This window comes from Pinus tabuliformis, chromosome J (genome assembly GCF_031772625.1).
Source record: "Pinus tabuliformis cultivar Carrire ecotype Pingquan chromosome J, CPIR1, whole genome shotgun sequence".
NCBI classification, from domain to species: domain Eukaryota; kingdom Viridiplantae; phylum Streptophyta; class Pinopsida; order Pinales; family Pinaceae; genus Pinus; species Pinus tabuliformis.
In genome coordinates, this window is record NC_142295.1 from 626,663,820 (window position 1) to 626,675,999 (window position 12,180).

The window sequence follows — 12,180 nt, forward strand, 5'->3', positions numbered from 1 at the left end:
TGTGAAGCTTCACATAAACAAAGCCGAATACATCACACAATAAAGAAACAACATGTCTCATAAGCTATCTCTAACCTTATGAACATTAAAATAATTTCTATCTTTCTTATTTCTTTGAAAATGGAAAAAAAAAAAAGACAAAGAACACCCTAAAACAAGCACCATGATTGGAATAAAACTTATAAAAAGGAAACAACATATTAAAGAAAACAAAATAAAGGATTTAGAGAGATTGGAAAGCGTTATGGATAAGAGGAGAGGGAGAACACAACTATGGTTGTTTGTGGTGGACATGGATTGGATGAATGAGCGAGCAAGGATGGATGGCATCCAGATAGAGATAGAAATTGCAAGATCACAAATCCAAGACACAGTCCATACACAAACGTACGTGATTTTGTTTCTCTAGCATTATTTCTTTCTGTCATCTCCCTCCCCAACGTTGCAACCATGTTACGCCTCTGCAACACCACAAACTCTTCCTCAAGGCTCATGGTCTCAGCTTTCCCATCATTCCAAGACGGAGGAGGGGAAGGGCGATTGTACGACAGAAGAGAAAGGGCATTAAAGGAATGCTTGAAATTTAAATGGAAGAATGCCCCTTCTTTGTCTCTTTGCATATGCTGCAGCAACCGCGCAGATTCAGGAAAAGAGAACAAAAAGGTTTTAGGGCATCTGACTAGATTGTCAAGTGTGTTGCTTCTATCAATTCCTGCAATTCCTGCAGGAAAGTTGGAAGGGGCAGAGTCAGTCTTACAAGCAGTGGGGGTGTTGGCAGCAATAGTTACTGTGCACGAGTGCGGGCACTTTCTTGCAGCCTATCTGCAGAATATCCATGTAAATAAATTCGCCATTGGCTTCGGCCCAACTCTGTTGAAATTTAATCTGAGAAACGTAGAATGCTCATTGAGAGCCATTCCGCTAGGAGGATATGTGGGGTTTCCGGATAGCGAGCAGGATAACGATATAGCTGCAGACGATAAGGATTTACTGAAAAACAGGCCAGTTATAGACCGTGTTATTGTCACAATTGCAGGTGTGGTGGCCAACATAGTGTTCGCTTACACTATCCTTTTCGTGCAGGTTTTGACTGTTGGAGTGGTGGAAAAGGAGCCCTTCCCGGGCGTCATGGTTCCTCAAGTCTTCGCCTACTCTGCAGCTGCTCGTGACGGCATGGAGTCCGGCGATGTGGTGCTGGGAGTCGACGGTCGTCTGTTTAGTGTGAACGAGGCAGAGGCGGTTTTTGATCTAGTCGATGTTATCAAGAAGAATCCTGGGAAGAAAATTTCCTTTTTGGTGGAAAGGAGGCAAAGTGATGTTAGGCAGATTCTAGTCACGCCAGATGTGTCCATGCAAGATGGTACTGGAAAAATTGGGGTACAGCTTGCTCCCAATGCCAAAATCATTAAGGTCCGCGCCACTAATCTTGCAGATGCCACTGTCAGGGCGAGCAAGGAGTTCAAAAGGCTGTTGTGGACTGTGATTAATGAATTGAAGCAGATTTTTTTTAATTTTTCTCAGACTGCCACTAAGGTTTCAGGGCCGGTGGCCATTGTGGCTATCGGTGCGGAGGTTGCAAGGTCAAGTTCTGAGGGCGGCATGTTTCAGTTTGCTGCTATTGTGAATCTGAATTTGGCTGTTGTTAACCTCCTGCCTCTTCCTGCTTTGGATGGTGGGTATTTAGCGTTGATTGCTTTGGAGGCTGCTAGGGGTGGTAAAAAACTGCCCTACGACGTTGAACAGGGTATCATGTCTTCTGGTATTGCATTGGTTTTTTTCCTTGGAATGTTCCTGATTGTTCGTGATACTCTGAATCTTGATTTTGTTCAAGAAATGTTGTGATGAATTTGTGCTTCGAAGGCATAGATTGGAACATGGGAACAACATCTTCTGCTCACTAAGGTTCATTCAAGTATATGAGCGATGTGGGCCATTCACAATTGGTTACTTACAACCCTGAATAAGAATGTATCTGTACTGTACGCTTCATCCCTTTGGTCTTTGCTTAGAAATTACTTCAATCTAAAGTAAATTAAAGCGGTTGCAGACAGCGGAGGGTTGACGGTATTCCAGATTGACTTGAATATGAAGAGCCATCTGTAAGCAGCAAAAGGCTACTCAGCTCCAATTCTTTTATCTTTTTTTTTCAATATTGTGTATGATTACATGTTCTTCGGTATCTCTGCTTGAATGAATTTTTTATTGAGCATCTTTCATAGACTCAAGTTGATTCCTGATAGTCACAAAGCTCATCAATGCCTACGGTATCATTAATTCAGCACTGCAACTTACCTAATCTTAGCTGTTGAGAGGCGGATAATTTACTTATTTGAAGTCTCTATCATGCTAATATTAGGCTGCTTATGTTTCTAATATATAGAGTAACGGATTTGATCAGAGATGTTCAACTGCACTGCCCATGGTTTTAATTGTAAATGTTTTGACAATGAGTACACCTTTCCTTAATACCCATTTTAAACAGCATGGTTAATTCAAACGCTTTTGTTCTTCACTTAGATTGGTTATATGGTGAAATTAAAAACCATAGTGATGGTTGAATTGTTGCATATCATCCTCAGGGCAGATAGTATGATTTCATGCATTGGAAATGGAAGGCGCAGACGGGTTATGTGCGTTTGAAATATGTATGATAGAAGAATTGATGAATTATGTCTCATAAAACGATTCATGAATTTAGGAATCTGAAATGCAGAAAATAAATTTCAGTTAGGCTGGTAAATGGCAAATTAAGGAATTTTTTTTTTCGAGCAAAGAGAGAGAAGTCAAAGGTCTAAATGGATGGAATAAAAAGGCTGGTAGCTTTGGTTAGTGTTAGTTTTACTTAGCATTAGGAATGCACAGGATATGGCAAGACAAACAATGGAAGTGGTCTTGGAATGCAAAACCAGCTTTAGGAGTTTTGTTAGAGGAAAGTAATCCAGGATTTAAATGGTTATGGATGCTATCATTGAGTGATGAATCCAAAACCAGCTCTAGAATTTCATTTGAGAAAAGGTGGTACCTTAAACAGAGTTCCAGCAATACGTCTGATTTCCACTGAAACCATCCATGCTTGCACTTTGTTTTCTTTTCTCACAAGCCTGTGACAGAGATTTTGCATGCCAAGAATAGTTATCCCTCTTTACAAATGAATAAATGCTGTTTCATGGTAGAGAATTTCATGTGGAGAAATGGACAGCTTTCCTATCTCTAGAGCCTATAGACATCCAGCTTAACCCTCTATTTATCAAGTACTGAGCGTATTATGTTAAAATAAAAACAACGGAGGATGAAAATAAACTTAAAATTAAATAAGGAGTAAAGATAAATTTTACCACAATACACCAAATTTATGTGGAAAACCCAACAATGGGAAAAACCATGGGGAAAGGATTAGAGCATTATTTATTCAACAAATACATACATACATTCACTCGCTTCTCACTCACACATGCCCCTTTTACCATAGATGATTACTAGCCAATAAATGGGCTTTGTTACAATACCTTAGGCTAATAGCATGGGTCGATCAAATGGATGATCAATACCATGTTCCCAAACAACTGCAACTCATTTGACTCCTTCCATAACATTCCAGAAGCACGGAGAAGTCAAAATATTATGTATTTTAGTTTAATTTGATTTGGTTTCACATCTAACAATCTGTCAATCTCCCACTTGAAACCAAATAGAAACTCGAGTGAATATTTTTACTATTGTTTCTATCTCCTTGCTAATAATCCTTGCAATATGGCTTTCATCACGTTTGTATCAGCCCAACCAAGGTTCTGCAAAGCTCTTGCTTATCCGCTGACAAAATCTTTGTTAACATATCAGCTGGATTATCTTCAGTGTGTATTTTTTCCAACTGTAACATTCCATCATCTAGCATTTGATGAATTTAATGATATCTCACATTAACGTGTTTTGTCTTAGAATGATATGCTGAGTATTTTTGTTAAATGAATGGCAATCTGACTGTCACAATGCATCACATATTTGTCTTGTTTTATTCCCAACTCTCTTAAGAATCGCTGCATCCACAGCGTCTCTTTGCAGGTTTCCGTGGCAGCTATGTATTCTGCCTCTATTGCAGAGAGGGCTACTAATTTCTGCAGTCTAGACAACCAAAACACTGCTGCACCTGCAAAAGTATAAAAATAATCAGTGGTGGACTTTGTAGTGTCCACATCTCTAGCCATATTTGCATCTGTATAACCTTCAAGCATAGCAATATTATTATCACCAAAACATAAACAATACATTATGAAAACGCTGGTTTCATTATGTAATAGTAAAACCAGTACATCGAGATCCATCTGGATACAACATGTTAGCAACCTATTAACACAGCCCATATAGAGAAACAGTAGCCCAGTGTATCGTATCAATACAAATACTGGTCTAGGGATCTGCAAATTGTGCCCTCGTCCACATATATCATCCTGTATATGCCAGAAAAAAACAACTCTGTAGAAAAAAAACATATAACAAAGAATAGCCATCCAAAATGCAAGCCAAATGCAGATGTGGGAAAACCTTATACAGAAGTAGAGTTAGATGGGAGCGTATTCCATATGAGAATCAATATGATGTGGACATAGCAAAATAGCAAAAAACCATTGGCAAAAATAGTGAAACTGAAACTCAGAGGAAGGGAGCGTATTCCTTATGAGAATCAATATGATGTGGACATAGCAAAATAGCAAAAAACCATTGGCAAAAATAGTGAAACCGAAACTCAGAAATAGCAAAAAACCATTGGCAAAAATAGTGAAACCGAAACTCAGAGGAAGGGCATAAAACCAGCATCTATCAAGCTCCCATCCACCTCCAGTGTGATATGAAGACCATCGTTGGTGTTGTGTAGTCCCATCTTAGGCATGGCATCCACAACAGTGTTGTGCTCTCTGTGAATGTGATGTATAGTGACTCCATGAAGCGTGTCCTGTAGATATATGATGTTCCTGAGCCAGCCCTGTAAATGTGGGTGGGTAATAGTGGAGGTGCCCAATACATGATTGATGATGGCCTGGGAGTCTCCATATATGCTTAAGTTATGAATATCTAGAAAGCCTGCAAACCAGATCAAACCCCAAAGTGCAATAACCTCAGCCTTCATATTAATACCACGGCCCCCACCCCAGTGAACCCGATACTGCATATTATTATCTATGCATATCCAAAATACACACCCACATCCCCACATCTACCTCCCTGTTCTGCTCCGTCAAAGAAACTAACAGGGAAAGAGATGTACGGATCAATAGACCTGTGTGACACTAAAGGTGGTCGAGGATGTGACAGCAACATTGGTTTCATCCAAGAGTGGATCCTATCAATGATCCAGTCAACATGGTGGAATATATTATCAAAGATGATGCTGTGTCTAGCTTTCCAGATTTCCCAAAAAAGTAATCAGTGGAATGGCTCTCCTATGTCTATTCTGGGTACTCCACCATAACAAGCATGTTTCTATAGAACTGTGATCTATGTATGTGAAGGAGAGTAAAACAAATAACTTATTCCAAATCTGTACGCATGTGTTGTTTAGGCCCAACCCACATGTTTTGTCATGCTGATATAAATTTCAGAATGCATTAATTGAAAACATTCAAAGAGTACTTCTACTATTTTTATCAGCTGAAATTAATACAAAATTTAGTCATGTATTCAGGCATGTGAGACAATAGTTTTTGGTCAATGTGACTCAGGAAAAACCCCACAGCCTCTTGGGTAAAACCAGTCTTCAAAGGAGGATTTTATTGCTTGAGAAAATTAGTTTAATTTCAAATAAATCACAGTACTTATCTCCCTTAGCAGCTGAAGAATTAAATGCAAATCTGGAAATTTGTACCCATTGATAATTTTCAGATTTTCACAAAATACATGCCCAAAAATTTTCTGCACTTTCTCACAGCTCAGCTCCTCGGGTTTGTGCTCAGAAATCTGCCTCGAACTCTGTGCCAAAACAACCTCAATTTCGGCACCGAAGGATGACTATTTTGCCTCGATTTTTGTGCTAGACAGTCATTGAAAATCTCCTTGAAATTTGTGTTGACTATGGGTGACTGTTTTGAAATTCATGCCACTAATTTCGGGTCAGATCTAAGCTCCTTCCTCCTCGAAATTCATGCTCAGACCCTCCTTGAAAAACATGCCCGGCTCCTCGATTTCTGTGCTACTGTCCCTCGAAATTCATGCAGCCCTCGATTTTTGGGCCTCTTTTTCCTTGAAAGTCGTGCTGAAGATGCTACTTCCTCCTAGAAATTCGAGCCCTCCTTCTCTAGTTGTAAATTCTCTTTGAATTTCTCCTCTCTTCTTTTCATGCTCTTTCTCAAGTGTGAAGTGAAGAATGAGTCTCCCTTTCCTCCTTTTGTCTCTTAGAAAATATTGATGTAAAATTTTCTGTTTTCCCACCCTGGTTTTCAGTTTCTCCTTATTTCTCCCATGTAGTTAAATGCCCATTCCCATAACCATACATTTAACAGACTGAAAAAAATAAATATTGCTGAAAACACAAATTTTGGAAATTTTTCAGAATGCTGGAAATTGCAGAATTAAAAATCAGCAATCAAAAACAGCCATTAAAACACATTAAAACACTGATATTTTTGGTCAACTTGACCTTGGAAAAACCCCCTACAACTCTTGGGGAAAACCAGTTTGAGAGCTCTTCTTTATTTCTGGAAAATGCCTTTTTACAGAGAAAAATTTTCAGCAAAAATCAGCAAAACAGAAATTTTTCCAGCAAGCAAACTTATCTGTTTTTCAGCTAACAGACAATCTGGAAAATGGCTGAACGTGCTGTACGGACCGTACGGATGTACGAACGCACGGAATGTACGGACTGTACGGACGATCGTACGGACTTGTACGAACAGTCCTCGAAAATCGTGCAGAAAATCGCCTCCTCGATATTCGTGCTGAAAATCAATTTTTCCACTGTTTTGCTCACAAAAACTGCCTTTTTCTACTTGTTCTTTGAGCTGTACGGATTTGCTGAAGTGCTGCCTTGGTATGTGTGCCAAACTGCTGCCTCTTTCTCCTCCTTGTCCAGAAATCTCCTTTGCTCTCTTGCTCTCCTTCTCCCAATCTGCTCATGAAAGAATGAATGATCTTTTTCCCCTTTTCCTCCCTTAACCCAACCCTAAATGACTTTTGGGTGATCCCTAAATCCAATGGCTGAAATAGATTTAGATCAATGGCTGAGATTAAATGCTCATTTAAATCTCACTTTCTATTTTTTAGTTCACCCCACTTTAATAAAGACCCACTTAGTCATTTATTTCCAAAGTCACTTTTCCTTTCTAATTTTTCATTGACTTTATAAAAGTCACTTTAAAATTAGACTTAGTAACTTTATCACTTAAAGTCACTTTCAAATTAGATTTAACTTTATAAAAAATTATAAAGTTACTTTAGGGGAAAAATTAAATTCTTTTGGACACTTTTCCCTAGGCCAAAGATCAAAGCCTTAGGGAACCACCTATCCTCCGGTACCAAATTTCAACAATTGAATCTCCAAACCTAGGATCCCATGGATGAAATTTAATCTCCAAATCTCAAGATGTGTGTTTGAGATCAATTCTCCCAAATGACCCCCCTTGTGAGGATCCCTCTTAGTGTCCTCTAACTAAAAACCAAATTTATCTAATTTTAAACACAATAAGAAGGGAAATAATTTATTTATATCTAAACATTTATTTGATGACAATATGCCATTAAAATTTATTTACTACAAATTAAATAAATAAGAATTTCATTGCAACCATTTACATAAGTAATTAATAAATGAGGAATACCTGTTCCAATAGCTTAGTTGAGATGCTCCTAAGCTCCTGACTTTGTTGGGATGCTTCTTTTGACTACCGCACTGGATTTGCCTCCCTGCCAACTAGGAAGTATTTCCTAGCCCAGGGAACCTCCACAGGTTCCCTAGCCCTCCGAGCCCAAGTCGAACCAGATGTAGTGTGTCCAAGTTTAACAAACACTCTCCAGATCCAAGTTTGTATTCCCTCATTTATCTCTCCATTTTCTCCTTTCTCCTTCTCCACATTCCTCCCCCAAAACACAATCTTCCAAAACAAAATCAAGACCAAGGATCCCCTTCTCCTCTCATCATCCTTCCCCTTTTATGTCGCTTCCTCCCATCCACCTCAACCACCTATCATTAATGTCATGACTACCTCCTCATCCTTTCATTTAGTATCTTTCACTTTTCTTACCATATCTTGTTCAAGTAGATTTGAGAAGACATTCTAGGGATATGATATGAATATTTAATTTGGAAATTAATTGGAGAAGACCATATTTTCTCCCAAGTAGATTTTGAGAAGACACCTTGGGATATGGATATTTAATTTGGAATAAATGGAAGGAGACCATATCCTATCCAAAATTAAATTTGAGAAGACAAGTTGGGAATTGAATAATAACAATAATAAAATTTATATCAGTAAATAAAATTACAGTTTCACAAATGTAGGTATATACCAATATTTCTTTATAATTATAAGTCAATATTTTCAGGAAATTTAAACACTAATAAAATTTGCATGATAAGATTAAGTAGGGCATTACACCCCTCATACATTGACCCTATTACTTAAAAGCCTCCTAGTACATTTTCAAGTTGTGTACCTTTTTCTATTTTTTCTCATAAAGTGATTTTTTCACTTCACTTTGATATTAGAAAAGTACACTTAGTACTTTACACATAAAGTCACTTTATAAAATACAAGCGACTTTAATATTAGAAAAAGTACATGGTACAACACTTTTAAGTACATTTTCCATCCATGACATTAATATAACTCATAAATGTCACAAAGACAAAAGTAATTAATGTGTCTACTAGGCTAAAAGGGATAAATGCCTAGTAACACCTCTCCTTGGTACTATTTCCAACACATCCTCTTCCTGAGGAAGGTGTTGCTCACCACTTCCATCCTGTATCTGAAGAAAACATGTTTGCCTCTTGGCAAATACTTGGTGAGAATGTCTGCTACCTGCTCATTAGTGGATATATACTCAAGCTTCACTAGCCCTCGCTGAACCCAGTCTTTGATGAAGTGGTATTTGATATCTATATGCTTTGGCTGATCGTGAAATAATGGATTCTCAAAGAGTTTAATACAACTCTGGTTGTCACAACATCTGACCAAATAATACATGAAGCATCTTAGGAAGCCATAATGCCTCGCACCTTGCCTGACCAGTTGCCATATACTCTGCCTCTGCGCTGCTTAATGCCACTGACTTCTGTTTCGCACTAAACCATGACACAACTGTCGAGTGCCCAATGAGAAATTGTTGAGAAATCAATACAAGTATATTAGGGTTTGATTCCTCTTTCTTGATAATTACTTGTGAGTTATGTTGGCTTCTTTTATTCCTTTATTATCTTATCTTTCTTCAAGCAATTACTATATTATGTGTTTATGAAGATCACAAAACAAGAGACACAAGATGTAGGCACTATGCCAGGGAAAAACCCCCCTCGAGGGGAAAACCCAGTAAAAATTCTCTTCCTTCAATAGTATTCTTTGAGACTCTTCAACCTAGACAAAGACCAAACCTTCCCTCCATACCAAGTCAAACTTCCAGATCTTCGATCCCTTTGCAGCAGCACTTCCACCCCAGCAACTTCGACTATGCAACAACTTACGGCATCAGGCAACAACTGGCAGCATCAATACTTGGAAGACTTCGATCTCCCAAACTAGGGCACGAAACAGAGAGAGAGTAGCTCCAAAACTTTGATTTTCTTATTCTCCTTAGACTTGACCCAACTCGCATTTCTTTTAGGCTTCTTCTTCCTACTTCACACTTCTCTAGCTTCCTTAGAGATATTGAACTAGCTTGAGATGAGATGCTCCAAATGAATTCGACTTCCTTCTATTTATAGGCTCCAAGTGAGGTTAAATTGGTGTCCTTAGGCCGACTTGGTGTGGAGGTTACATAAATTATATTTGACTCAATACTAAACCTTTTTACATGATTCAAAAGCCCAAGAAGGGTCTCTTTAAATGTACAATGACTCTATAGACTCAATATTAATCCTAGGAGTCCACAATGGGGACTTTGACTAATATAATGATGACCTAAGCATGAAACCCATGCTTTAATAAGTTATTGATACAATAATAAAAATTATTTTCTTTATTCTTTTGACAAGTACATTTCATGATGACTCAAATACATTAATGAAGACCTAGTTACATTTTCAAACACTCCCTCTTAACTGGGGAGGTATTAATAATATACAAATACAATGGAAGATCTCAAACTATATGAACAATGAAGAGTTTAGGAACTGCAATGCCATGGACTAGATTCCTGATCAGGGCAATCTATCCATTGGTCTCTCATCAATTTAGGCGCCGCAATGCCATGGACTAGATTCCCGACTAGGGCAATCTATCCAAGTGGGAATAAGGTGGACTCAAGCTTTTAGCCTCTCTAGGTACCATCATGCTTACTTGCTAACCACCAACCCAAGGACTTAGGTGCGTATCCATGGTTAGAGTTATACAACCCATGCCACCCTCCCTACTTTGGGACCTAGACATCAACACAAAGTGCTGGCTCGATGTCCTCCCAGGCAATGCTTCACTCGCAAAGCCTCAACATATCTCTTCCAATCTCTTATCATCAATACAATCAACAATATTTTCTAAACCAAGCACGCTTCTTAAATACTCAAACTTCTTATTAGTAAGAGCCTTTGTTAGTATGTCTGCTGTTTGTTCATCTATTGAGTCACACTCCAACTTCACGATCCATCCTGCACTAGGTTCCTAATAAAGTGGAACTTATTGTTGATATGCTTTGTTCTAGCATGAAACACATGATCTCCAGACATCTTGATACAACTTTGATTGTCACAATTAATTACAGTAGGACCCAGAGACTTCTCGAACAAATCTGCCAGAAGCTTCCTTAACCAAACAACCTCCTTTCCTACTTTACATGCAGCGACATATTTTGCCTCAGCACTGCTTAAAGCAACGAGATCTTGCTTTCTACTCATCCATGAAATCATAACAACTCTAGACTAAAACATCCTCCGGTAGTGCTCCTTCCATCGGTCTCACTGCCACCCCAATTAGAATCTGTATAACCATTCAGCAATTTCCTTACTATCGTACTTTAGGTAGTGATATATAGTGCCACGAAGATACCTCAATATGTGTTTGGCAGCTATCCAGTGATCATGACGAGGCTCCAACTGAAACTGACTAAGAATGTTTATTGCAAAACATATATCTGGCCTAATATTTACTAGATACATTAGGGAGCCCACCAATTGACGATAGGAGGTAGGATCCACGAGACTAGAGTCAGAGCCCCTGAACTTCTTGAGATTGGTAATCATAGGAGTAGTCATCGACTTGGAATCCATCATCCTGAATTTCTGCAACAACTTGATAATGTACTTTCCTTGCCCCAAGTATATCTCCCTAGGTTTCTGCCATACTTCTAGACCCAGGTAATAGTGCATCAGTCCTAGATCCTTCATTTCAAATTCAGCTGCCAACATCTTCTTGCATTCTTGAATTCTTCGCTCCTCACCTATAATGAATAGATCATCCACACATAGTAGAATAATGACTTCTTCGCTCCTCACCTGCAATGAATAGATCACCCACATATAGTAGAATAATGACGAGCTTATTATTCATGACCTTGATGTAGATATTTGGATCAACAAAACTCTTTACAACCCAATTCTAAGAAGATATGCATCCATCCTTGCATACCATGCCCTAGGTGCTTGCTTCAAACCATATAGGGCCTTCTTAAGTCTACAAACATGAGAGTCCCTGTTATTAACTTCAAAGCCTTTGGGTTGTTCGATATACACTTTCTCATCAGTGGTCCCATTCAGAAAGGTGGTCTTCACATCCATTTGATGGATATTCCAACCCATTGTAGCAGTTAATGAAATCAAAGATCTAATGGTAGTGTATCTTGCTGTGGGTACAAAGGCTTCTTCATAACCAATGCCTTCCTTTTGAGAGAAATCCCTTGCAGTGAATCTAGATTTGTACTTGTCTATACTTCCATCAACAACATGTTTGATCTTATAGATCCATTTGGATGTGACAACTGATTTGTCACTAGGTCTAGGAACGATTTCCTAAACCCCATTTGTCATAATGGATTGATATTCTT

General features: G+C 38.5%; 1 protein-coding gene across 1 annotated transcript; it reads left to right on the plus strand.

Moving 5' to 3' along the window:
- Positions 1–304: 304 nt before the first annotated feature.
- LOC149228504 (putative membrane metalloprotease ARASP2, chloroplastic) lies at positions 305–2,397 on the plus strand. The gene is given in 2 exon segments (XM_089378244.1): positions 305–401; positions 404–2,397. Coding segments are annotated over 2 exon segments (1,521 nt in total). The 5' UTR covers positions 305–319; the 3' UTR covers positions 1,843–2,397.
- The last annotated feature ends 9,783 nt before the right edge of the window (positions 2,398–12,180 follow it).